Source organism: Balaenoptera ricei, chromosome 16, assembly GCF_028023285.1.
Source record: "Balaenoptera ricei isolate mBalRic1 chromosome 16, mBalRic1.hap2, whole genome shotgun sequence".
NCBI classification, from domain to species: domain Eukaryota; kingdom Metazoa; phylum Chordata; class Mammalia; order Artiodactyla; family Balaenopteridae; genus Balaenoptera; species Balaenoptera ricei.
Window position 1 is genome coordinate 26286318 of NC_082654.1, and position 27810 is coordinate 26314127.

General features: G+C 45.5%; 2 protein-coding genes and 1 long non-coding RNA gene across 11 annotated transcripts in view; 1 reads left to right on the plus strand and 2 right to left on the minus strand.

Annotated features, from left to right (window-relative positions):
- The window catches only part of NT5C2 (5'-nucleotidase, cytosolic II), a 106251-nt gene extending 103366 nt beyond the window's left edge, over positions 1-2885 (plus strand). For all 7 annotated transcript variants that reach the window (XM_059899830.1, XM_059899831.1, XM_059899832.1 and 4 more), the window contains 4 exons: positions 242-293; positions 410-470; positions 618-794; positions 1416-2885. In XM_059899830.1, the coding sequence (XP_059755813.1) occupies positions 242-293; positions 410-470; positions 618-794; positions 1416-1655 (530 nt within the window). In that variant the 3' untranslated portion in view covers positions 1656-2885. The remainder of the gene's footprint in view (positions 1-241; positions 294-409; positions 471-617; positions 795-1415) is intronic.
- A 2168-nt stretch (positions 2886-5053) lies between these two features.
- Positions 5054-7869, minus strand: LOC132351124 (uncharacterized). 2 transcript variants are annotated; one of them, XR_009498098.1, is made up of 4 exons: positions 7723-7869; positions 7285-7405; positions 6806-6950; positions 5054-5670 (listed from the first exon to the last, which is right to left on the minus strand). It is a non-coding gene; the product is annotated as an uncharacterized LOC132351124 (long non-coding RNA). The 2 variants fall into 2 exon arrangements; XR_009498099.1 differs by having other exon boundaries at positions 7285-7869.
- A 6441-nt stretch (positions 7870-14310) lies between these two features.
- The window catches only part of CNNM2 (cyclin and CBS domain divalent metal cation transport mediator 2), a 143333-nt gene continuing 129833 nt past the window's right edge, over positions 14311-27810 (minus strand). The window contains exons 5-8 of one of the 2 annotated variants that reach the window (XM_059900996.1): positions 22297-22390; positions 19353-19418; positions 15348-15532; positions 14311-14752 (exon numbers count right to left, since the gene is read on the minus strand). In XM_059900996.1, coding sequence (XP_059756979.1) covers positions 14543-14752; positions 15348-15532; positions 19353-19418; positions 22297-22390 — 555 coding nt within the window. In that variant the 3' untranslated portion in view covers positions 14311-14542. The remainder of the gene's footprint in view (positions 14753-15347; positions 15533-19352; positions 19419-22296; positions 22391-27810) is intronic. The other variant, XM_059900997.1, reaches the window with a different exon arrangement.

A 27810-nucleotide genomic window follows, 5' to 3' on the forward strand; every position in this document is an offset into this window, starting at 1 on the left:
GGGTGGTTTTAAGTAGGAGGAAAGGCAGTTAAAGAGGAAATGCTGGCGTCATCTGCTGCCAGATTCCAAGCAGTGTCAGTGGGTTTTCCCGAAGGTGGTGGAAGGAAGTCATTTTACACACTCACCTATGGCTTTACTTTTCAGTCATATCTGCAACCTTTTACTTTAGTTGTAGCAACAGTTAAAAACTAGATGCTTTTTGATTTACTTAAAACATTTTCCTTTTTCTTCCAAACTTTAGCACTTTTCGAAGAGCTTCAGAGCTTGGATATTTTCTTGGCTGAACTCTACAAGTAAGTTTCCTAACCCTAAAAATTTCTTCCCTAAAAACCATCTACCTCTTCAGGAGTCACTTAGATGTAAGAGACTTCCTTTCTGGAGATTTTCACTGGATTTTTCTTGTCTCCAGGCACCTTGACAGCAGCAGCAATGAGCGCCCAGACATTAGCTCCATCCAGAGACGTATTAAGGTATCCAAATGGGATTTGGGAGAAAACTTCGAAAATAAACTCTAAGTGATTTCTGTATTTCTGATATTATACAGGGAGTGGCACATAGCCAGGGTTCAGTAAATATTTATCGAATGAGCTGAGCCTTAATCTTGTTCTTTGCTTTAGAAAGTAACTCATGACATGGACATGTGCTACGGGATGATGGGAAGCCTGTTTCGCAGTGGCTCCCGGCAGACCCTCTTTGCCAGTCAGGTGATGCGCTATGCTGATCTCTATGCAGCATCTTTCATTAATCTGCTGTATTACCCGTTCAGCTACCTCTTCAGAGCTGCCCACGTCTTGGTGAGTTATATAGCCTAAGGCTACCATTTGCAGTTAAGATAATGCTGTTATCTTAATGCTGTTAAGGCCAAGATCTGCCACTAGCTATCTGGCATGGCACAGGAAAGTTTAGATCATTTCTTTCTAATGTGCAAAGCCCATAGCCAGGTTACATGGTTGCACAAAAAGGAGTTTTTGAGAAAGTATGATCAAGATAGAATGTTACAGAGCTTAACTTTACTTTGAAAACGACTTGGTTTAAAAGTTGTTTGAATGGTGAAGACTTTCCTCTGTTATTAGTGCTAAATGAGAGAAGTGTAGTTTTAAATTCCTATATTCTAATACTGATCTATATTTCCAGACTTTTTTGCTGTGAAATAAATAGGAAATAATAATCTCTTCTCTCCCATCTTATCCAGTTTCAGGCTATAGTATACAATGTGGGCACAGTTTTGAGTGGGAGAGAAAAGAGGATAGGCAGCTCTAGGAAGTTCTAGGAAGATACTTCAGTATCTGAATTGGCTCGGCCTCTGGTCCATTATAGGTGCTTCTGTACAGCCATCTAACAAAGGCAGAGGGATTAGGATCTGGGAGACAGCTGTTTTGTTCTGCCTGCTTTCTGAACCTCTGACTTTGTTGTAGATGCCTCATGAGTCAACAGTGGAACACACACATGTAGATATCAATGAGATGGAGTCCCCCCTTGCAACCCGGAACCGTACATCAGTGGATTTCAAAGATACCGACTACAAACGGCACCAGTTGACACGGTCGATTAGTGAGATTAAGCCCCCCAACCTCTTCCCACTGGCCCCCCAGGAAATTACACATTGCCATGATGAAGATGATGATGAAGAGGAAGAAGAGGAAGAGGAAGAATGAGGAGGAAAATCAAAACTCTGAGCGCCCATTAAACAAGTTCTGGCAGAACTCACAGGAGCAAAGGATGTCCCTGTGGGGGTCCTAGTGGGGGGTGGGGGGGCTCCATCAAAGGTACATCTGGAAAGTTTCTGAAGACTTTAAAATACTCTAATCATAGGGAGATACTTGTTTTAGTTTTGTGTGTCTGCACTCTTTGCAGATGGTTCAGAATTGTAATGGAGTCTGTACTGGAGGAAAGTAAGGGTAAAGCTGGGCTGAACTGCATGCAGCGGGCTCCATCGTGGCTTGTGACACTGTTTCCTTGTCTTGTTTCATCATCAGTATGTCCTAGTGTATCCAGATACACTAAGGGTGGTGAAGGGTCTCAGAGTGGAGCAAGGAAGACAATGGGAAGAGGTGATCCAAAAACGTTGTTATGGTACAAATTGTGCTCTTATTCCAAAATCCATCTTTTTCAGTGCATTGCATAAGTATTGTATATTAGTGGAGAAATATATTATTTCCATTATCAAATGTAGTCTTCTGTTAAGGTCAAGGTTCCTTTACAAGCTTTTAAGTGTCCTCAGTGACTCCAGTCAGGCTGCTGTCAGTGGCTTAGCAGAAGTGTTCTCTACTTGCTGTAGGGCTGGTCTGGAATGGACTGCAGCAATTTCATTTTGAGGCAGAAATCTTCATCCACTTCTACATGTTTTCGATTGATAGCAAAAATGCTTATTATCCAAAAACATAGTCTTTTTCTCATCTGGGATAAATCTATAGAAAGAATTCAGCTGAAAGAGGACAAAGGAGCAAGCCACCCGAAAAGAAGAGAACCTCCTTCTTATATTACACCATAACGGAGTAAAATTCATTAGTGTGGGCCATATAGTGTGGCTCATGCCACCCCATTGCAGCCTTCTGTATCCTCTTGCTGTATTTCAAATTCAAGCTTAAGAGGGCTTTGTAAGCCAGAACCTTTACAAAAACAGAGGGCACAATCAACGTGGATAAGTTCACTTCAGAATCCCAAGTGAAGTCTCTTCTTGTTGTTCAGAACAAGAATGCATCATCACTGTCTACTTTAAGGTATTACAACTGCCTCACAGAACAGTGAAAGTTGTTACAACATTTTTCACAGTGGTGTAGACTCTTACTTTAACCTTCATATGTTTCTTCCATTCTTACTGTCATTTGTCGACACGGGAGGGTAGATTAGCTGCTCTAGAATTCAATAAAGTATAATATTTCTAATACTGACTTTGACCCCTTCCTGTAGCACAACTATAGTAACTGCTGGTCTTCAAGTGGGTTTAGGTTTTTTTTTTTTTTTTTTTAATTAATTAATTATTTGTTTTTGGCTGTGTTGGGTATTTGTTGCAGCACGCGAGCTTTCTGTAGTTGCAGCAAGCGGGGGCTACTCTTCGTTGCAGTGCACAGGCCTCTCACTGAGGTGGCTTCTCTTGTTGCGGAGCACAGGCTCTAGGCGAGCGGGCTCTAGAGCACAGGCTCAGTAGTTGTGGCTCACGGGCTTAGTTGCTCCACGGCATGTGGGATCTTCCCGGACCAGGGCTTGAACCCGTGACCCCTGCATTGGCAGGCGGATTCTTAACCTCTGCGCCACCAGGGAAGGCCGTGGGCGTAGGTTTGACTTAGTGATATCAATTTGACTTTCTCTTAAAGGAAATATAGTCTAGCATGATTAATGGCTAAATTTATAGCACTTAAATAGGCCTCAGTTTTTTCATGGAAAGTTTTTTGGTACAGGACTACGAGGTGAGGCTTTTTTTTTTCCTTTTTTAAAAATCATTTTAAACACAGTAGGGAACACAGCTCAGTAACTTAGCCAAGGCCATATTACATCACCACTTTCAATGTGTAGGGCTTTACACTGTCACAACATTCTGTTATCTGTTTGTTAGGAATTTATGCTACTTTTAAAGTATTAGGTTAGAAATGCTATTGCAGGGACTTCCCTGGTGGTGCAGTGGTTAAGAACCCGCCTGCCAGTGCACGGGTCATGGGTTTGATCCCTGGTCCGGGAAGATCCCACATGCCACGGAGCAACTAAGCTCATGGGCCACAACTACTGCACCCGCGCTTGCCTAGAGCCCGTGCTCTGCAACAAGAGAAGCCACTGCAGTGAGAAGCCCGCACACCACAACGAAGAGTAGCCCCTACTCGACGCAACTAGAGAAAGCCCACGTGCAGCAACAAAGACGCAACACAGCCAAAATAAATAAATAAATAAAATAAAATAGGCAAAGTATATAAATAGAAAAAAAAAAATGCTATCGCAGATAGCAACTAGATACTGCTCCTGTTTTAAATTTTCGCAAATATGTTTGTGATCACCCCAGCTATTAATTATTCTCATTCAAGATGGAGATGCTGCCCAGTTTGACACTGTCTTCAGTATTCCCAAAGCCAAATAATATCTGACTGACTTATTACAACTACATGGCTAACTTAATAGTACCTTTAAGTATCTCCCCTGTTAGAGCAAGGCCCAACATGATCACATTGCTTTAATCTACCACCCCTTTTGTTTTGTTTTATTCACATAAGATCTTATCTAAGAGTTTCTTTTCAACTAGATGAGTCTCTGGTAGTGGGTCCAAAGATTGAGAAGTGAAAAGCACACACCTGGAATAAGAATTCCACTACTGGTTACAGCTTTCTTCAGGACCACCAAAATATATTTTAAAGAGCTAGGATTCCATAAGAGTCTAAGGCCCAGAGCAGAGCTTTTGCTTCTCTGCATATTATTCCTGTTAGAAGAGTGCTGGGAAGTAAGTGGTCCATGGGCAGGGACTCAGAGCAGCTGTAACTGGACTTGTTAAAACATGAATATGAGTTTCTCTCTGTTGCTAATAATTAAGGAAGCGAAACATAAAATTATAATTTTCCGTTAAAAAAAAAAACCCTAAGGTGTTTAGACTGAGAGGAAGCTCTCCCAACTCTTTTCAGAACTTCCTTCCTGGGTATTTGGAAAACACCACTTAGTTTCAGACTTTGTGAGGCTCCCGGCACCCTAGTATATCCAGCAGCGGTCAGAGGCACAGCAGACCACAGCCCAGCCTCTGCAAGAGGCCTTGTCCTGTGCATTCATCTCTACAGAGGTGGTCAGGTAAAGCTCAGATGGTGTATTTTAGAAAAGTTACTTAAAGCCAAGAAAGTTTAGTGTTCTGTTCAGACCTTAAATTTCCTACCATAAGCTCTGTTGAGACCTAAAATAAGAAAACAAGCTCTTCAAGATACCCTTTCTAAGATGCTTTTAGGAAAAGTGGGTCTTAACAGAAAAACTTAGAGCTACAAATCCTTTAGACATGTTAGTATTGTTTTTAAGCAACCACTTTAAAAAGCCACTTGCAGTGACATGTCAGATTTAAAAGTACTTTGTCCATGTTTAGATATTCCTAAATCAGATTTATTTATTTAAGAAATATTTTGTCAGCAACTTTAAAGCCCTGCAGTTTTTCCAAGGCTGCCAGAGCATTTAAAAATACTCTGCTTATTCACCACAAATAGCCTGAGACAAACAACTGCATATCTAAGTCTGCATTAAGAGTAGGAGCCTTGTCCACATTCCATGTTATGGAAACTATTTAACCTTTCTTTGATGGTGGGAAAAATGGTAACTATGATCTAGCTATTGCCATACACTTAATCCCAGATCCTCAGTTCAGTAGTTTATGTCTCAATACTTAGGTTTCTCATGACATTCTTTCTTGGTGACTAGAGCATAGAGCTATTCTTAAAGTTTTTCCTCAAATGGAACAATTTCAAATGATACACAGCTTTGGGAGGCCCTGAGAATGAAATCTAGACCATGGAGCTACCTGAGCAGCCTTGAAAAAAAGACCGGTGCACAGCCACCAGAGAGCAGGGAGGACGTGCACGTGCACAGCAGCCGGGAGGCAGAGCCGGTGACTTCCAGGAATCCACGTTGTCCCATCTCACACCTCCACGAACGGAGAAGGGGCACTGCACGCTGTTCTCACAGCTGAGCATGTAGGAATAGCGGAAAGCAAGTCATCTACGGAGAGAATGCATTGGTTTACAGAATGAACAAGGCAGCTTTTCTGTTTAACCTGGCAATCTCAACCATTTCTCCCCTGGCCTCAGACACGGTGTCTTCATCCCAAGTCCACAACTGTCTGACTTGTTCCCACAAAGGTATGCAATAAAAACAATAGTTTAAGTCCCTCTAAAGAGCTTTAACAGAAAAAAGTCCTCCCGACTGAACACACCTCATCTCAAGCTTGTCGACTCTTACGGCAAGTGTAAGTAATCTATTTTCTAATTTAAAATGACAAAAGTTTTTGGTCTGGTCCCTTTATGTTCCTTCCTATAAAATATCTTTGCTCCATTTTATTACTAGAAAAAAGATGGGTTAGACAGATTGGTTCATGAATCAAATTAGGTACAAATATTCACCCAAATGCTCTGCTCTCCCATTGTGCTCTTCCCAAAGCCATGTCTGGCCAGGGCTATAGATGAGGCCTGAAGAGTCTAGGCCAAGATAAACCTCATCATACACACTGGAGCCCAAGCAGCTGAGTGAGTGCACGCACAGTCTTCACATGAAAGACAGCAATAGTCCTTCCAAGTCTCACAAGTTCCTGAGATACTTGGCAAGGGCACTTGTCATGCAGACCTTCCCACCACTGAAAAATGTTTATTAAATGTCCAGTCTTTGAGAGAGGGTTTGTACCAAAGGTAATCTTTAACTTGTGGGTATACATATTTTGAAGCAAGTAACTTCATTTTTGGACCCACTGCCCTCAAGTCAATGATGTAGCAGAATTGTGGCAAGGAAGCTGGCTTCATCTAAAATTCCTGCCATGTGTTGGCCTACTGTTTGGGTGCTTCACAATCACTCATACCCTAGCAGGAAAAGCACTCTGACAAAGAACTCCTGTAACCGATCCCCCCTTGCATCCTTAGGCCTCACAATCATCTACCAGGGGAGATGGCATGCCACCAGAATGTCACAGAGAGGCACTATAACCATTGCTTTGTTCTGGGACTTTTTGAAAGAGCAGAGATGTGAGGACCTCAGGGAAAATGATACAACAATCATACAAAGAAGCCAAACGTTTATTAGCCATCTCATGTAATTCAACTTTTTGGCTTTAATAAGGAATCATCTCTCTATTAAACTGAATTACCTTCAAAAAGTGTGCTTTCAGAAATCAACTCCAGGCTACAAAAAGGTCGTTCAGTTTGTACCAGTCATTTTCTCTACAAGACCGTCTGATCACTATCTGTGTCCTCAGAAGTGCTGAGTCGAGAAGAGGCGCTGGGGAGCATAATCTGTTAGACGGAACAGAAACCCCAGAGCTTTTTATCATGATACAGCTTAGAAATGAACTGACGTGTGGGCAACCCCATGGATGCAAAGGGAAGGCTTAGGCAAATCTCATCTTCACAATAGGAAAAATCACCTTTATTTCCCTTGGAGAGTTTCCTGATTTGAGCTCAGGACTCATCTAGACAAAGTGAGTAAAGCAGGAAAAACTAAGCAAAGCAGCCAACTGAGAGGAGATGTGCTAGAGAGAGAATTCCTTTCCCAGCACTGCTTGCTGCTTTCTGCTCTGCTTCTAACAGGCTCCCAAGAAGATAATACTTCACTGGAATGTAGATCTACCTTGTTCCACTTTCGAGAAATTGGGGGTGATGACTGGGGAGGTGAGAGCACTGGTTAGGTCAGGAAGTGTCTCAGCCAATCTTGTCAGCAGTTCTTCACTAAAATGTCTCCATCCACAGGACTAGTGTAAGTAAAACAGACCGAGAACATCATGGTTAAAACGATATGGTAGGAAAAACAAGGGACCAGTCATCAAGAGGCTCAATTCTCAGAAGAATGTAAAACAGAGACTAAGAGTGGAGGGAAGAAAGATTCCAAAAGAATGTGGTCTAGGAATAGATCACAGAGGGGCCATGAACCTCGACCGGAAGATCTTCAGAGTCTGGTCACGTGAGTGAGGAGGGTAGAAGGAATAGAAGGGACAATGGAAGAGGATGTGGCTTATTAGGGAACGTGGGAGGCCCAGTGAATCCTGAAGAGCATCTGACCATGACTCACCACACTCATGCCCAGTGTTTTTAACTTGAGGGTGGACCATCTGTGCCTGCTGCAACCATTCTCCTAGGCTTCCCATCGCAGAGAAGGATCTGCAGAGCCACTTTCATCTTTAAGAGCCAATTGAGAGGCTTGAATGAGGCCTCTGGTCTTGCCTAGGAAAAAACAGCTTAGAGATTTGCCAGCTGAAGTGTGTGTTATTAGTGACTTGAGTGGCAAATGTCTGGGGCAGTTTGAGTGGATAGCCCCAGTATCTTTATCTAAAATGAACTGAGGGGGAACAGATTACAATCCTCAAAAAAGAGAACACACCCCTGGCATTGGCTGTACCAGGCTGGAAGCTGGAGGCTCAGTTCTAGCACCCGCTTCTCTTTTAACATAAGACTTGGTGGTGTACGTCCAAAGGAAACGCCCTGCTGTGTTGCCATGCCGACCACCAATCCCAGCTTTCCCACCAGGCAGGGGCCCGAGGCCAGTGTTGCATAGGTGACAGGGGGAAGAGGGAACACACATTCGCTAGAAGGGTGAACAGAAATCATTTATCTAAACAGAATAATAGAAATGAACAAAAAACCTTTTAAAACAATCACAAAATTTACAAATAAATTGATACAAAATAAATAGGAGAGATTGTAAATCTACAACATCATTTGAATTATAAAATGCATTCATTATGACAATCAGCTCATGAAACCTATACATGTCATTTGTGCTTATTTAGGTTTATATACACAGCTCTGGGTACTGTGTTCAGAAAACTTCACTGCTACAAAGCATGAAATGTACACTATGATACAGTGAGTAAAGGCTAAGGAGGATGGAAATCAGACTCAAAGCAGGGTCTTATTTGAGGCGCCAAGGCAGCGTTGGCATTGGGCCTCAAAACCAAGAAAAGGCATATTAGAAGCCCAGGTGGGCAGGCAGCTTCCATGGTCCAGAGAGATGGATTCTGCAATCCAAGGTGGGAATTAGAGACCATCACTGTTGTGGGACCAGGCCACCAACCTGGCTTGGGAGTGTGGGAGTGAGGAAGGAGGCTCTGGCCTCACAGCCACGCTGTACCATTACCCAGAGAATAGACCCAGTCACCAGGAAACCACCTCTAAAGTATTTCACGGAGGTACTTGAGAGGCCCTGCCATGAAGTAAAGACCTGCCTCCATCCTCATCTCAAACACTTGCCATCAGGAATAGAGGTGGGCCCAATAAAAGGGGCCGGGACACGAGGACCAACATAAGAGCAGCAACCTGTTTAAGACAAAAGCAAAACCGCTCCTTCTCACCCACTTTAAAAGACAACAGAACCCTAGGCTCCATGGATGAGGGGCTCCAGAACAGATCTCATCTTAGTCATAGACGATGTGCTAACAGTAGAGGCATATGTACATAATAAATAATAATATAAAATAAAGCATATACATTTGTGGACTTAAAAGAACTCCAGAAACAAGAAAAGTCAACGCACTGACACACTCCACCTTCACAGTAGACTTTAGACACGGGGAGTAATGAATCAGGAGCGAGGCTGGAGCTCTCTGGGGAACAAGAGTCCTGAGGCCTTACTTTTCTCCCTCTCCCTTCTGCTCTGGGAGCCTGAAACCAGCTGTTTATATCCAAGGGGCCTGGGCCTCCAACAAAAAGGGCAGGCACTCAAGGCCCACCAGGTCCATTTGATAATTCTCTGCAGGGTGAGTCTGAAGAGGAAGCTGGCCCCAAAAGAAATCACTTCTCAAGTGAATCCATGTTGGTCAGATGTGGGCAAATGCTGGGAGATACCCTGCCAAGTGAGGCAAAACAATACTCCCAGTCATTCTTCCAATTCGTTTATGTTTAATACCCAGTGGGTATTGAAACTTGAAAATGTGTACTCACTCAAGTCTTATAGTATGTGTTGGATCTGTGTACATATAAACCTCGGCATACAAACTCCTAGAACTTTACTCTCTTGCCACTTAGAACCTTTGTTTCCATGTTGCTTCAAGTACAGCCTGATACTTAAAATAATTCTTCTGAGATGACATCAGTGGCTCTAGCCTATACAGTGAGAAAGCTTACTTGAGCCGAGACAACCACAAAGGTCTGAAAAGCAAAGACGGTCCCCAGCCCAAGACAGTGGGAGGAAAGCTGCTCCAAGCTCTGCAGCTGCTGTGAACTGCCATCTTCCTCCTGTTCTTAGGGCTGACCAGGAGCCCTGGCATCTTCAGGCAGGGCAGAAGGAAAAGCAGCATGTAAGCACTCCCTGCAGGAGGGGTGCCCGCACGTGCTGGAGGAGGAAGGCCCACTGCCCCAGCCTTGAGCAAGCTTGGTGCGCGTGCCCCGCACATCCGCAAACCGAGGCAAATGAACGTCATCCTAGAATCCTCTGAACTCATCTCTCCTATCAGCCCACGCAAATACAAAAGAAACGTGGAAAGATAAAAATTTGCAAATGGCCCTGAGGTATAAAAATCCACTGAGTAGGTTGCTCACTGATCCATTTACATGGGAAAAGTTTCTGAATCCCCAGATCACTTCCATATTGAACTCTCTAAATCCCTCCTAATTCTGGGCTAACCTGCAACCCACCAAGATGCCCTTGCTGGACAGAAGCACCACTAGTGCAGAGGCCGGAATAGAACCACACCTGACCCAGGACAAGAGCCTGTGTCCTCAAGGAAGAGAGTGAGCACTGGTGCCTCAGAAGCCTCCACTCCCTGAACTGCCAGCTCAGCCTCGCAGTCTTCAACGCTCTGCAAGAAAAACCGTCTCCAGGATCAAAGCTGAGAGGGGAACAGTTCCTGCTCTCGTGCTAGCAAGGAGCTTGTGTCATGTGACATGCACAAGCCAACCCTCCCTGGTGGCCTCCTGCTTAGAATCCCAGGGAACAAGGTGAGCACCTTCCTGTGCCAGCCCAGGTGAGTCCTCTGCCTGGGCCGGGCCCTGGGGAACACTGGAGGAATCCTGGTCTCCTGGCCCAGGAAAGGCAAAGATGGTCAGATCCCTGGCTGGTTTTTCAGAAGATGACGGGGTTGGGTTTCGTTTTTGTTTTTGACCAGCCAGGACACAGGTTCAATTGGCCAGGGCCTACTTAGGTCTGCTCCTCAACCTGAGGTAATTTGAGGACAGAAGTTCATGGTCCCTGCTAAGCCCAAATTCCCGTTGCTTCATTTCCTAAGGGAAATGCAATTCTACTTGTATCTAGCACTATTTTCCTAGACTTGGAAAAGCTGGACCTTTAGTTGTATGGTACTGGGGCTAGCACAAGTAAATATATTCACAGTTAACGTTCCATATTAGTGTGAAGTTTTGCATTCAACATTTGCACAAAAGCTCCTTGAAATATTAGAAAATGGCAAGATGCCCTACTCCTCCCACTTGGGGAAGACAACCCTGTCAGCATGGGCACTGAGCTCTCTTCCAGAAGTGAGGTGAGGAAGGAGGGGAAAAAAGAGTTACATGGGGTGCCCTTTCACATTCAAATTATGTCAGAACCAAGGCTTAAGCTAGTTGATTAACATCCCAGTTTCCATGCACAAATCTTAAGGTTCTGTTTTCCTAAGAGTTTAAACATATGATTTTAGACTTGCCTGATGCATGTGAAACAGAGAATTAAAGGGAGGGAACCTCTAAAGCAGTAGGAAGAAAATCTCCCTCATTTATGAAGAGAAAGCAGATTGTCCCAGGAACACTTGGATACTAGGAATCCAGTTCCAGGAGGAACCTTCAGGATGCCAGAGTGGCTGCTTAGGAGTAGGAGGAGGCCCTGTCTGGTCCCTCAGAGCCAGGGCTGGCAGCAGGGGCCACTGAAAAGGAGAGCGAGGCCCTGGCCTGACAATGGGGCTCCCACAGAATCCAGGACCCCGGGCCCTGTGTCTGCTCCACAGCCCACTCGCCATCCACGCTTACGAAGCCCGCAGCCCTAGGAGAGGAGGATCCACCAGTAGTGCTGAGGACTGGCTGCTGCACATCAACATCTCAACTATTTGATGGTCTTTCTCTGCCTTGCTCCCATTTACTTGGTAGGCATGAACTGCATAGACCTTCCCCAAATCATTCTCCTGCTGCCCCACAGAAGCCATGAGCCAGCATTTCTCCTTCAACAGCCTAAAGTTAGTTTCTAGAAGGAAAGTGGGGGGCCTGAAAGACGAATCTGTCGCCACTCAGATATTGAGTGTTACCATCTGAAGGGTCTTGAGCCTTCCCCAAAGCAGATCTAACTGTAGCCAAATGGTAGCCTTCATTCCTTCAGGGACCAGACAGGACTTATTTGGGATTCCCTGTTGTTATAAAACAGTGTGAAAAATCAAAGGTAAAGAGTAGTTTATAGAAAATAAATACGAACTTGGGAGGCTAAAATTTCGTCCTCCAGGAGCCCTACTGCAAAGCCCCCCTGTGCCAGCTCCTTTATAGAGAGGACTTTTCAAAAAGCCACACACTGAGCAGGTAAGACAGTATGGAAACGTTAACCATTTCTCCCTGAAGTCAAGGAGCCAGCAGCTGGAATCCTCTCAAAAGGGCTTTAGGATTCACAGAGCAGCAGTGGGGCTCCAAAAAAGATCCAGCACAGTAACAGTGATTCCGGAGGCTCCTTCCAGTAGCAAGGCGCCCGGAGATGGACTGCGTGTGGAGAGGCAGATCAAAGCAGATAGGCCAGGGGAAGCTGACGGGCGAAGGTCCAGGAGGCCAGAGGAACCACGGCTTGGCAGCCCGGCTCCGCCAGACCACAGGGACGGCACTGCTGTCCCGGCCCAGAGCGTGGCGTGCTGGTTGGGGCAGAAGCCTCCTCCCCCAGCAAGGCCCGGGTTTCACTCTGTTACAGGGAACTCTCTCTCTCATTTCTGCGCCCCCTACAGATAATCCCAGTTCCCGTGTCATGTCATACTGACGTTGTGCTCAGCTAGACGCATCTTAAGAAAGTGAGACCTTTACACTTGGATGGGTTTGTTTACAAAAGCAAATACTCACAGTACAGGGTCCCACTAACGTCAAGCTCCGCGGTGGGAGCACCATCCCAGTGCTGTGACTTGGGTGCCAGCAGCAGGCCACTCAGCCCCTTGAGGGGGCACCCGGTGACTTCTACCAGGTGAGACCAGTACTTCCCTCACTAAGGGGCACGGCACCTTCTGAGGAAGATGCTCCAGGACCAACATCCCAGGGGAGACACTGCGCCAGATGCGCACATGACACTGGAGCCACCGAGCTGCTCACCGGGAGGCAAGCCCAGCGTGTTGCTGGTTCTTTCCCAACCGCAGCTCCCACCCGCCAGCGCCCAGCCTGGGGTGCACAGTCCTACCTGGAGGAAGGAGAAGAAACTGCCGCTTAGCCCCAGGGCTTCCCTTCGTGCAGTGAGACCCAGTGGAGAAGATGCTATCTTCTCGCCTAGTGACTGGACGCAGCGAGGACTGACAGGTCTACATGAAAACTGTGGTCAGTAGGAAGTCATTTCAGTGTACGAATGTTGCCGACAAAATGCACATATCCCTTGGGTTAACACTTAAAACACAGATAAGAGAGTTAGGAATTCAGTCACTCAAGAAATACCTCCTGACATTAATTTCACTACACGTATGAATTTGATAGGAAAACAAGACAGAGACACACATGAAATGGCCACAACACACATTTGGTTTCTCAATCCCTGTTTGGGGCCAAACTGACCCGGGCTGTACGGGCAGCCTCTCTGGCGTGGGCCACGTCTGAGGCGGGAGACACAGAGGTCCTCAGGCGGGGACACAGCCACTGCTGGGCCCCGCAGGCCCAGGGACAGAGGGGAAGGGGGCAGGTGCGGGCAGTCCCCAGTGTTCCCTCCTTTAGACACATGGGTCTAGACGTGCCTTCTTGGCAGGGCGCACAGAGCACAGCTGGAAGGTCCGACTCCTTTTCTGACAATGACATACATCCCAGCGGGAAGGGCAGGAGCGTGGACTCCACACCACGAGTTTACTCGAGGGCCCTGTGGAAGATTTCCATTTGGCATCTGTGTAGCAGCATCTTGGGTTAACGAGCAAGGACGGGGCGGTGGGTGACGGCGCTCTGTAAGCTGGGGCGGAAGAGGCCTGGCTGAGCTGGAGATCCCAGGCTGTGGGAATGTTGGGGTGAAACCACCTCGCCTCTTGCAAAGATAAACCATAGGTTTAAAATTCATTAACATTCATTTTGGTGATAAAAATTCCTTAGAGTGGGAGCAAAATCACATTCCAAGCAAATGTTAAACCTTTCTGAGGGAAAGGGGACACCGTTAAACATTAACTTAAAACAACACTGAGCTCAGAGAGGCTGCGGGTCCCTGTGCAGGCTCCACCCTGCAGGGCCAACAGCCTGGGCAGGTCTGTGTCATTCATCCTTGAAGTTCGACAGCGACACCCACTGGGGCACAGAGGAAGGGTGCCCCTCCCTGGGGCGGGGGCCAAGGAAGGCCACTGGAGGGACAAGTCCATCCTTCTAAGGTTACATCATGGGGTCACAGCAGAGTTCAGACAGAACAATTTAAAACTCTGCAAAAGACACTTTTTAAAAACATGATCTCTCGGAAAAAAATAAATCGAAACAATTTTCAACTTCATGCAAATCGAGGGAGGAGGAGAGTGGATAATGATAAAAGGTACAGCTGAAAAAATAAACATGATTCTATTTGGGTGGAAGAAATTCATCTCCATAATCTCGAATGCCACGCCCTGGCTGTCGATTTCACATCTCCAGTTTCCATTCCTGCCCTCCCCGGCCTCCTCTGCTGCTTCCAGGAAGGGGACAAAGTCTTTGGTCTCAGGATGGTGCAGGATGCAGCATGGCACACAAGCGCACACTAATGGGATTCACGGTCAGACGCGGAGGCCGAGGCCGGTGCTCTAGATGGCGCCTTCGCTGTGCAGGCTGTGGTTGGCCTTGCTGTGCGTCACACAGTTCTGTTCGTTGAGCAGGTTGGCCGTCTCGTCTGGCAACCCGTCGTGCAGCTCCGTAAGAGTCAATTCAATTTTAGTGTTTTCACTGTCTGAAGACTGAGGAGTTTTGTCCATCCGGGATGCCATCAAGGCATTTTGGTATTGCTGTCTTGAGATCTGAGGCCAGGAGATGGTACAGAAAACAAACCAAGATCATGTTTATTTTTAGGCTCTCTTGTCTCCACATGGTATTTATTACACCTTACATCCCCCGAAGGGCCCCTAGCAGTTGCTCTAGAAGAAAACCATCCTTGAGTATAAACTGAACCACTTTTTAAAGTTCAAGTTGATTCTAGTGAACAAGTCACTTTTTGCTGATATATAAGCCATTTCCAAGTTCTGTCTCGACATTTCACAGAGACTAGAAAATGGCTTCCATCAGCTAAAGCTGGCTCATCCCCCCAAAGCTATCTTTATTTCAGCCTAAGAAAAGAGCCCCGTCTCTCGTGAAGACCGGCTGGAAATGTTTACTCATTTTCTCACCCCCTCCAGCTCTTGTTCCCTGAAAAAGCCACATTTGACTTGGCAGCTCACTGGACAGAGCCAAGGAGACCGAAGTTCTTCCCCAGCCGGAGTCAGGGCACAGGAGCTGGAGGCAGGGCACCCGCAAAATGACCAAGGCAGGCTCGGCGCAGAGGCCGCAGAGCCAAACGCTCTCGGTGGAAGCTGACCGCCGCCTGCCGGGCCCTGCCAAGCCGTTGTCTCCTCTTACCTTAACAAACTGGAGATCGGAGAGGGCTCGCACCGAGTAGTCAGGGATGTAGACTTGGAGGAACGAAGAGCTGAGCTGATTGTTGCTGCTCCCCAACGTCGGCGTTATCGCATCAATCCGGTCACCGCGACTGAGAGAGTCCGAGTGATTCAAGCCGCATGGGCGAGGAGGTGACTTGTTTTCACCTGGAAAGGGAGAAAAAACCCAACCGCCTTTTAAGTGAGGTAGATGCAACTCAAAGCTCTTTATTTTCCCAATAATAATGAATAGACAAGCTCAATCAACTTATACCAGACGCCTCGGCCATGCAGCTCAGCTGCAGGGTCTCCTACAGCACGCTCACGGCTTCTCCTGCAACACGTTCCTGGCCCCGTCCACGCCAACAGACCCAATCCTCCGAGTTTCCAATAGCAAAGACCCCGTGGCTGCACACTGTGTCAGGAGCACAGGCCGGGGAGGCGAGGTCCGAGACACAGAAGCTACTTGATACGAAACATGGGCTGTAGGAAGGCAGCACTGCATTATTTTGCCAGAAGCAAAAACAAAGGACTCTTGAGAACGTTCATAAATCAGTACATGTTTTGAAAGGGATCAAAACGCTTCTGTCTGCTCATACCATACCTGGCAGCCAAACCTGTTATCTTTGCCTGTGACCCCAGTAAAATCCCTGTCAGGCAGCCCGAGGACATCTCAGGATTGTTAAGAACCCTGGAAGACACCAAACCCTGAGACGGTTTGATTAGGTCACCTTAGGTGCTGGAGGAGTCTTCAATGAGATCGACAGTACTCTTTCATTAAAACAAAGTGAAAGGAAATCCAGGTGAGTCTAAGTGTTGCTGCTTTTAGAGGCATGTTCACCATAGCTTCTAATAAATTTCATTAAAAATAAAACCCACACCCTCGCCAGGGCTTATTCCATTTTTGCTTTTCTAGTCAAACCTATTGCACAAATATCAACTGGGTGCCTTCGCTGAACTGCACAATGTCACAGGATTGAAGGGGACCAATTCTCCCACCTGATGGTTGGCTCCTCTTTTCAATGTGTCCCTGACTGGCTCTCGGCTGGTCCCACCCTTCAACTATGGGAAAGTCTGTCATCACAGCCATCAAAATCTGCTTCCCCAACTTCACTCTCCTCCACTCTGTGGAGATCTACTGAGTGCCTTCCATTCCTCTGCTACTTGGAATAGCCCTTAAAAGTCTGAAGACAGTTAAGTCTCTTCCTCTCTGGGCTAAATGATTCAACTGTTCACCTCACATGTTTTATCCCCCCCACTTACCCCATCCCCCATCCTGACCATTGTCTGAGAGTCCATTCAGCAAACGTCCCTCTTTTTTTTTTTTTTTTTTTTTTAGGCCACGCTGTGCTGCATGCGGGATCTTAGTTCCCCAACCAGGGATCGAACCCGTGCCTCTTGCATTGGGAGTGCAGTGTCTAAACCACTGGACCTCCAAGGAAGTCCCAGCAAAGTCCCTCTTAAAATATGACATGCAGAACAAAACATGGCAAGTACTCAAGGAACCTCATATGGCGAGTCCCCTTTCTCCTAAAATTTTCACGTAACCACTTTCCCTACAATTTTCATGTCATGAACCAATTTTCCATTGTTAGTCAAAATTAAACTCAATAGCAGTTCCTCTTGTTGCTTCCACTTATCTATGAGGACAAGGCAAATTAATTTATCAGATGCTTTCTATTTAGCAGATGACCCAACTTTGATCAGATGACCCAACTTTGCTAAGCCTCAGAGTCCCTATCTGTAAAAGGCGAATAGTAATAGCACCCACCTCGTAAGGTCTTATGGAGATTCAAAATGAGATAAGGTATATAAAGTGCTTAGCACAGTGTCTGACACCCAGTAAGTACCTGATAAAGGAGGCTTGTTAACATTATTATATTCTTTCCCGTAAGTGTCATCCCAGACCTCTCCACCACGTGCATACCCTCAGGATCAAGCTACTCTGTACTTGTGATAACTTCCCACAGGCTGATGGACGGAACAGTCTGTGAAACAAGGGATCCCACTGTATCCCTGGGCTTTAGCCCCAAATCTACAGATACTTCTGAGATGGTGTTCCCTTCGGTGGGTTACAATTTAAGGTTATAAAAACAAAACGTTTAAAGGGCAATTTTCTTATTGATCAGACCCTGTGCATGGCCAGATCACCGTCTGAGGCCTTAGGCAGTGTTTCTCAATCTCCTGTTATTTTCTCCTGAGGAGGATTACAGGGCAATTTCTCTGGTCTCCCAAAGTATCTAGACTCCCACTCAGCTTCCTCTCAACCCACTGCCCTCTTGTTTTCTGAGAGGTGAACCCTCTCCTTTGCCGGGAACCCGCTGCCTGGCATCACAGCCACAGTCTGGAGCAGCAGACTGTTTTCCAGAACCTCTTCTGCAACTCGACAGGAACCAGCACAGTCACCTTGCATCGGCGTGTGGGGAGATGTGCGAGTCTTCATACCAAGGAGGACAAAGACTCTAAGTGGCCACCTCCCAGTGCAGGTCATGTTTTGTTGTCAAATTTATGTGCCAAGGTTTTATGACAATAATTATGAAAAAGACTTTCAATTTTAATTCCTCTTATGCCTTCTCAGAATTGTTTTCTTTGTTTTTTTGTCTTGGCTTATTTTATTCATCCTACCTAGGGATCCTTTCATTTGCTAGTAAGCTAGAAAGACACAATAAAGAAACATTCCCAGCCTCCTCCCTGAGAGCCACCAGGCACCGTGTGGAACTGGCTGGAAATCACTGGTGTAGCTCAACCCCCATTTATCAGGTATCATATTACTGTAATGCCAGCACCTCGAAGGCCTGGACCCACAAAGTGGATTTTCTCATTACTAGATCAGATGGAATGGGCAGAACTAAGAAATCTCTAAGTTCTACGGAAAAAGTAAGACACAAATGACATTTCCGTGAGTTTCGGCCAAAAGTCACTTTACTTCAGCATCTGTGACATTTTAAATTGGTAGCAGAGGCCAGCAAATAAAATGGGGAGGAAACAATACAAACATACATATAAATACATATTTATGTATACATATATGTGTATACATGTATATTCTGTCTGCTGATTTGATTCAAATAGCCCCATGAGTAATATCTTATGCCCAAACACCCGCAATTTTTTTTAAGAGCAAAGACCTGAGGGAATATTAGCTTCTTTCTAAGACAAGTATTGCCTCCTTTGCCGAACATCCGCATTTTAGAGTTTTGCAGAAACTGGATTATGAAATGCAAATCTCATCAGTCAGATTTTAAAATATAAGCTGTATGGAACAAAATAAATACAGAAAAGTTGTACTACCAAATAGGAAAGCCCAGCAATTTTAATTAAAGAGAGATTAAACCTCTGCCTTTCTTTTTTAGCAGCTGGACATATTAGCCAGGCATGACCATACTCTCCTGCAGGGCAATAATCAAGCAGCTCGTTAGGAATGTTGCACAGTACTAATTTCAGAACAAAGAGAGCGAGACAGGAGAAGCGGGGCCACCTGCCCGAGGAAGGGTGGAAATACATGCACCTCGTTCACATGGATGCCACAAAAAGGACCAAAGAAACAGAGATTTTGGGGCCTCACCAAGAAAAGTTCATAGTCCTTCAGCCTTTTGGCTGAATGTGTTCTGCGGAAGAATCCTCAGGTTTGGGGCTTCTGCAAATTCCACGCACCATGACTTTGCTGAGGTCACCAAAAGACCAAAGGGCAGCCTCGCAAATCCAAGGTCAGCAGTGTGGATGGGTCACGCAGGGAACCCATGTCAGACCCACTCTCCCCTTCCCAGTTTCAAGATTCCCTTCCCATCTCCCAAACCCTTTGCGCATCTGTTGTGGGCTTATGCTGTCCTGGATAGCTCACTATTAGTCACAGAACCATGGAGTTTTAGAGCTCAAAGAAGAACTGAAAATGGCCTTGACCAAATAAAGGGAGCAGACCCGGCCAGCCGGGCTTTGGTGGGGTCAACGGAGGCGATCAGAATTATGAAAAGGAAACATGCAGAATTACCTGGAGAACCTGCTGCTAACAACTCTGTTCTGCTGACAACAAAGGTACGAGACAGGGACAAAGGAACTGAAAAATGGAGAAAAACAGGGTGAGACCACGTCAAAAGGCAAGAAAGGAGCTCTCTGTAATCAGGGGACAGGAGTGGATACCTGTTCTACCCATAGGAGCGTTCAGTTCCGGAAATGCAGAAGCCTATATGATATTAATAAAAGTCAACTGAACACACACTGCTTTCCAGGAAGAGGAATATAGGGAGGCTGAAATCGGGAGAAATCCTACTCACACGCTGCTTTACTAACCTAGAAATCTCTTAAGCCAGTAAATACCCCATTGCAGTTTATAGCTCAAAACGTGCTCTTAAGGACTTCAATCACAGCTAGCCACGCAAAACGGGAGCTTGATTCATCAACTGCCCCAAGAGCGTGACCCAAGCTGCCTGTGCCAGCACCTCGATACCTGTTCACTGCACAGCCTACAGCGTCCCTATCTGTGGCAAAAAAATTATTCAATTCATTTACATTCTTAATTGGTCTGACTGTAACTTTGACCAGATGCTTTGAAATTTCACAGTATTCCATAGCAATTCAAAGTATTAGAGGAAGGTAAATAAAGAATATCATATACAGATTTCCTCGGAATGGCAGACCAAAGTCAATCAACATGCCCTACCAGGCAGGGGTCATATTTTCTGGGCAGGTTTTTTTTTTTTTTTTTTTTTTTAAATTGAGGTATAATTGACAAATAACTGGGCCAGTCTTGATAACTGATTACTGTAGGGTCTTTCTAGGCAATCAACATTAATAAATAGAAACATTATCTTGGGATTACTGTACTTATTGTTGCATCTCAATGAATATACAAAATCCCGAATCCTCAATGTAAAGTCAAGTAAAACGCTGGACCTTGAAGTAAATAAGATGCCGTTAATGAAATTCCCTTCCTTCCATTTCCTACCACATTAGGTAGGAAATTGCAGCCCCACACACTTCCTATATGGAAGGCCTGCTCTTCAGTTCCTTTCCTGAATGTGATTTACCCTATATAAATCCATGGTTTAATATGAACTGGGCTAATATTTAGGGTTCAAGAACTAGTGATGCATAAAAATGTACAAGTTACTCCTCCAGCTGTCCTTTCAAAGCCACCTTACATACCTGATTCTGCTAACCCGGGGCAAATTTGAGGGTGGTTGCCAAGCAATAGTCACAATCTCAACACCTACTTGTGTTATACAAACATTTCCTCTTGTGCTTTAAAGGTGACAAAGTACTGTGTGAGTATCATCGCATTCTATTCTTCTAACAGCCACAGGAGGTAATCTTATACCCTTTTAATAACGAGGAAGCCAAGGGCCTTTCTCAGTCAGATAACCCATAAGTGGAACTCAGGCTGTCTCCGAGGTCTTCTTGGCCTAGTTAAGAATCTCCCCGTCCTCTCACTAGCAGTGAAAACAGAAGATCACCTTGAAGTTGACAGCAGACACCTACTAATTAAGTGGGGTTAGACAGGCCTGTGTTCACACTGGGTGCTAGACAATGGGGACACTGGCCCATGTGACTCAAAAGCCTGCACCAGGATAGTGAGCAGATGCATCGGGGACAGGGGAGGTTTAGAAATGTCAGAGAATTCTTGACATTTCCCTGGCTTTCTAACTGTAACATCTCTGGGCGCCTGAGACATTGTGTGGAGCAGTAGCTGAGGGCCAACGTCACAACACAGACTTGTCTGCAGGTGTCCCCTCCCCCTTTTGAGACTGGTTTTCAGAAGTGACAGCATTCTTTTAGGATCAGCTATTTTAAAGTTTGAGGTTTATAAAAGGTTATTTCCTAGCACAGCATGTCATTTGGTATTTTGGCCACAAGGTGGTACTGCAGCCCCTGTTTACCTGCCTGCCAGTGGGGATAAGGTAGCAAAGCAAGTGGTGCAAAGAGGAACCATTCAAGTCCCATCCCAGAGGTGAGCCAAGCATCCGCGTCCATGTTCCTACTAGAACAGACACCGCTTTCTGGCATCTTGTGCTCAGAGCACTAGGTCGATACCCCGTGGCACACCCACCCTTAGTTGGCTGACTTTAACTGGCCAGCTCTCTAGTTGAGAAGAGCCGGCTATAGGCAATGGATATATATTAAAACCTCAACTATCCTCAGAAAAATGCAAATTGAAAAACGTCCAGAATAGTTAACATCTAAAAGAGTCAACAGTATCAAGTGATGGATATGGAGCCACTGGAACCCCGGTCAGCACGGGCAGGAGTGTGACTGCCTCAGCCACCCTGGGAAACTGTGGGGCTGCAGCTATTAACGCCGACCCCGCCATTCCCCACCTACACATACACCCAACAGAAACGTCTTCACCAAAGGACGCGGACGGTGTCACAGACACACAATTCGGAGTAGCCCCCAAACAGGAAACTACTCCAGTGTCCTTCTGCAGTGAAAAGAATAAATGCATTGCTGTATATTCATACCATGGAACACTGTACAGCAATGAGAAGAAACAGAGTATAAGCTCACACAGCAGTACAGATGAGTGTGACCAGGACAACACTGGGTAAAAGCCGCCAGACTCAATGCAATATGTCCTGAATAATTCCATTTACCTGAAGTTCAAAAAGAGGCAAAACTAGTCAATGCTTACAAGTCAAGACAGTGGTTACTTTGGGGAGATAGTGACTAAAGGGGAGGGTGGGGCGAGGGTTCTCTGGGGTTGGTGATGTTCTGTCTCTTGATCTGGGAGCTGGTTTACACAAGAGAGTTCAGTTTGCGAAAATTCATGGAGGTATATATGTATGATGTGAGCAGTATTTTTTGTATACATTATACACTTCAATAAAAAGTTCAAAAAGTAAATAAACAGGGTTAGCTGGCAGGTACAGAAAGATGACAGTACAAGGGCGTTATTTCCTAAAACCTAGCCCTGCCCTGAGGCTGAGAAGGAAACTCACCTGGGGAGGCTGTAAGGGCCATTACACCATAGTATGAAAAAGCACTGGCTTCAAACTTCATACCTTCTTTCCCAGCTTCTACTTCCACTTTCCCCTGTGAAAAGAAAAAAGGGAGCATGTTCAGTCCAATTACATGAATTTCTTTGCAAACTCTATGCAAGATTTAGTCCTTCCTCAGATTTTTGTCTAAACTCCTTTCCCAACAATCCCAAGGAAGTAAAAAAAAAAAAAAAAAAAAGCCTCAGATAGTCTTTCCCACTTAGGAGGAGAGGGTTAATTCATCTTAAATATGAAAAATTGGATTTAGCTGGAGATGCAGAGGTGAAAGTAGTGTGATGTTTAATTTCCATGAGTCCACTCAATATTTCCCAGCATCCCAGTTCGTGGGTTCTTTGAGAGCCCTCCCAGTAATTTAAAGATGGGGCTCTTGTGTTCCACCCATGGGACAGACGCTGAGAAGGTGCTCAGTGACAGTCACCCAAGCAGTTCCACGGGAGCCTGAGTCGGAGCAGAGTCAGGGTCAAGGGCCAACATGGTTTGTCACCATGAAACAGGCAGGACTAAACCGGCTCCCAGCGGCAGAACTCCCTCTTATCTCCCTAGCATGGGTCCTGACCAACCGAGCAGACACGTCACAGGCCAATCCCTGGTCATCCAGACACTCCAGAGGCACTGGGACACCATGGTACTCCTCGGCAAAGCACCTTAAGAAACCTCGTTCCATCAGGACAAAACCTTTTCTAAGGTTCTCCCTTTTCTTTCCTTCCTCTAACTTGACTACAGCTTCTTCGCTCTCATCATCTCCTCTGGGACACACTGTGCCTTATTCATCCCCCTAGCCTTACGGTTCACCATAATCCTTTTCTGGGCTACTGGAAAAACCCTCATAAGCAAGTTGCATTCTAGATTTCCAAGCCAAGGGTCAGAACAGCTCTTGCTCACCTTACCTATAATTACTGCCTCTCTAGTAGGAGGGTACGTTCATGGTGCATCCTTTACAATGGGTAAACAAAAATTAAGCTACCATTTATTGAAGAGAAACTGTGCTGACAATTCACAGTGCTTATTAATCCATTTAATGCTCACAACTCTACGAAGCAGACACAATTACCACCCTCTTAAAAATCAGGAGAGCAGGGCTCAGAAAGATGAAGTAACCGAAGAACAAACTCTTCACCAATGTGCTACACTGTGCCACCTACGAACGCAAACTCCATCACTGTGATCACTCCCTATTATTCTATACCAAATTCCCGGTTATGGAAGCCCTTTCTCAAAACTCTTCTTCAGAAAACTATCTGTTGTCTCTCTTTTGGGTTTTCCTTCACTCAATGGAAAATATTAGTTTTATCAATCTCCAACCAATTCTCTTGCTATAATATAAAATCAACCTGTAAACCAATAGGCACTAAAAACCCTGACCATGCAGGGTCCTCAGGAGAGGCTGTGCAGCCTTGTGAGAAGATGGCCCTTGCCCCTCCAAGAGCACACAATCCAGAAAAGGGGAGAGCACATGAAACTCAACGATGCAAGGCAGTAAACAAAAATTCTACACGAGGAAAAAGAAGAATATAAGGAGTTCAGAGAGAAAAAAAATGACTTCCTGTTCTTGTATAAAGATAAATTTTATACAGGAAGGAAAATCTGAGGAGGAGTAGGATTTGAGCCAAGGGAAGGGAACAGTGTTGAGGAAGGTCAGAGGTGGGTGACAGCAGACTTCCAGGCTCGGTGGGTTTGCCAGGAAAGAAGGGGAGATGGGTTTGGAAAAGCACTTTGGTGAGCAGGTCAGACTGCGGAGCTCCTTGAAGGATGGGCTAATGAGGTCAGGTTCTTGAGCAGAGGAATACGGTTTCAGGAAGATCAAGTCTAGATGTACACGAGAGCAGTAACCACAGGACTGGAAGAAGATCACTATGAGAGGAGCTACGGATAGGGAATCAACATAATTTGGTGAAACCGTAAGGGAGAAAGAAGCGCAAGGAGAGAGAGGGGGCATCAATAATCACAGGAGAAGTTTGCTCTGAGCGACTTGAAGAACGGGGACCCCATGAGTGGAGATGGAAATGTTGGGAAGGGGATGCATAAGTGATGGGGGCCGGGAAGAGGGGACGAATTCCCTTTAAGAAAACAAGGCCTTTTGAAGAGTCCACCAAAAAGGCTGAAATGGAAGGACGAAGGTCAGGGAAAAGGTCAGAACTGGAGATGGGGGTCTGAGAGAGGAGAAGAGAAAATGAGCAATTACAGCCCTTGACTGGGAGTAGGAGGAGAAAAAGAAACAAATATGGGACCAAAGGGAAAACAGATACAAGTAGAACCGGACAACCGTGTCACCACAGAAGATGGGAGAGGGAAGAACCTCAGAGTAAAGGGATGGTCAGAGAGTCACTGAGGAGGGAGCCACTGTGGCCTCAGGGAGTCTTTTCCTGAAGAAATCAGACTGTGGAAGGGAAGGGAGGGCAGGAGGGACAAAGCACAGGCAGCAGGGCCACAGGGGAGCTGGCAGCAGCCTTGGGGTCAAATGAGGCCTGTTTAGGATTAGCCAAATTGGGGCAGAAAGGGCGGAAAGTTAGTGGAGAGAGAGGAGGTGGGAACTCAGGGAGCAAAAGCCAAAAGCTGGCGGGAAAGAATGGGATGCAGGGTCCCTAAGAGAGGGGGACAGGGACACAATATTCAGAGACGATGAGCAGCAGAAATGACAGTGCCCGCTGTGTATACCTTCAGTTACTTATCCATTTCTTCATGGACTAATCCTTGATTTTGTATCAGAGAGCTAGGATGTACATATACGCTAACTGAAAATATCTGCCTCAGTGACTGTAAGCTCAAAAGTGTCTGTAGGACCACCAGGTAACCTGCATTTCTATGCAGAAAATCAGGACGGAGGATCAAATGCCGTAGAGCCTCATATCGACTTCCATTTCTATGGATCTCCTTTTGATCTGGATCCTTTAATTTTTTTTTTTTTTTTTTTTTTAAACAAGCTACAGGGCCTTCTGTGTTCCGTGTCCCTGCAAATGGGTGCCAGCTCTGGAATCTCTGTGCACCCTGGCCTCTCAAGAGACTCCCCCAGAAGCTGTGAGTCTGCAAATTAAATTAGGACAGCTGCTCGAAGATTTGCAGCCCCCCTCAGCTGATCTCTCCCTGCCCCCCAAGACAGGCCGGCAGGTGGTGGGAGGATCCGCTATCTTTCTTCTGGAGTCTACCTAGTCCAGATCCATCAGATTACAGGCAGGTGTACTAGGTCAGTGATTCCCAGCTGCTTGGATTCCAAGAACTAGGAAAATCCATCTTCCTTCTCAGAAACAGAGAGAGGGTTGCCACATTTTTATTTCATAAAATAAAGATATTTTTAAAACACAGCTATCTACTGCGACCATCATTCCACAAAATCCCAGACATTTTAACCCCCAAAATATAGAAAATATATAATTTCAGAATAACAGGTCTTTAAGCTGAATACACACAGCTTTATGAAGAACTCACTGCAACTGTTTTTATTTTTCTCATTTTTCCTCAAACTGGTGAAAACTTTGCCAAGTATCAGCATTTAGGAACCACTGCACTAGACTAATTTTGCTTCAGTTATAAAACTGCAGTAAAGGAGAGGAGACCTGTGGTTCTTTCAGTTCTAACATCCTGTGATGCTACAATTCCAAAAGTTTAAAAAACTGCCCAGCCCTATCTCCTTCTCTAGAGGACTGAAGTAGGACTCTAGTAGGACTCCTTCTCTACTTTCCTGGTAGGCAAGTTTTAGAAACATCCAGTGAACACATTTTTTTTTACTCATCTATGTGTGTCAATGTCTCAAAAAAGTGACCGTTTTTGAGTAAACCTACCGGTACACAAAGCAGGGCTGCCCCATGAGGAAATGGCTTGCCTGGCTCAAGTTCAATCAGGTGTCTTCTCAGAAAACAAACTTCTTCCATATAGGGAAGGAGCTCCGTATCAATTTTACTTTTGAAACATTCACGAATTTGCTCTAGTCTAGTATATCACACACACACACACACACACGAAAATCGAGACAGGACAGACTCCCAAAGGAAGCTAGGGCTTCATGTTGGTAAACTGACAAAACAGGAAGAAGGCCTCACTGTCCCAGCTTTGCCTGGGATTCTGTAGTAACTACAGAATCCTACCTTCCTTTGGAAAAAGGTATTAGACAACTCTTTTCAAAGTTTCTAAGCATCCACAAAGTACCCAGCAGTCACGTGCTGTACCTGGCCTCAAGGCAGAAGCCTAAGCCATCCTCGTTGGCACAAACAAGATCAACCGCTCAGTGGAAGCCGTGGACTCAAGGCTGAAGACCCTCAGATCCCACATGCTGAGCATCTACTTGGTCTCCTGCTCACTCTGGGATTGAGTTCTTTTTTTATTTTGTTTTTGTTTTTTAAATCACCATCGCAAAATAGGGTTTGACACCTAAAAGAAGGTAATGAAATGCCAGGGGCACAAACACTAGGTTGTGTTCACCAGCACTACCCAGTAGGAGGGGACGCACCACCCAGACATCCTCTAGCAACATTTTTCAGTCTGCAGTCCACAGATGTAGTCCTAGGACTCAGCAACTTTGCTTCATAAACACTTAAATTAAAAAAAAAAAATTTTTTTTTAACGGTCAAAAATTAATTTACATATATTTCAGGCTATCTGGTTGACCACCTTCTAACCAAGTGCTGCCACCAGATGTCAGTGGCAGCATTTGCCTTAGTGCTCAAATCTGTTAAGTTGTTCTTACTACGTGAACCATCACGGCTAAGGCTTGCTACTCAACCAACTGGGAGCTGGTTAGAAATGAAGCATTTCAGACTCCACCCTAGATGTACTGAATCCCCAAGGGATTCCCAAGCACGCTGAAGTGTGAGAAGCACTGAGCCAAAGAGAAAGGAACAGGGGAGGACTAAACATACAAGTAATCCGGTCACACCCAGTGGAGGCCAAATAACAACACAACATACTGAACAAACATACAGAGTAGCTCAAACTGAGCACGGGGCTGGAGGGTGCCATCCTCTCCAGGCACACAGGGACCTAAGTGTGCTGAATGCAAGAGCCAGCGCCAGAGCTCCCTGCTACCGTCCTGGGACCAGTGGCACTTTCCTATCAGCCAAACAGTGTCATTTACGCATTTAAAATACTAATTACAAACTTGTTTTCTTTATTGTTCTATGTAAGAGTTCTCAGCTCAAAGGGTTCAAAAGGAGCTCATGCTAGTTTTATATTTATATGTATTTAATTTTTAAAAAATAGAGTCAACGCTAGGTATCTAAATAATTTTTTTCTGTAACCTGGCTGTGTTATCTGTACACAACTCAAGAGTGAGGAAACATTATTCACTGGGACACGGAGACCCTGCAACTCAAAACTCCTTGAGAAGGTTTGGTATTGAAGGCTTCAATTCTCTCCCAATAACAAGTGAAATGATATTAAATATTGTCAAAGGCTGTTTAGTTCTAAGATGCTACCTGCCACCTCCACAAAGGAACAGATTTCACTCCGTAGGGAAAAACCCTT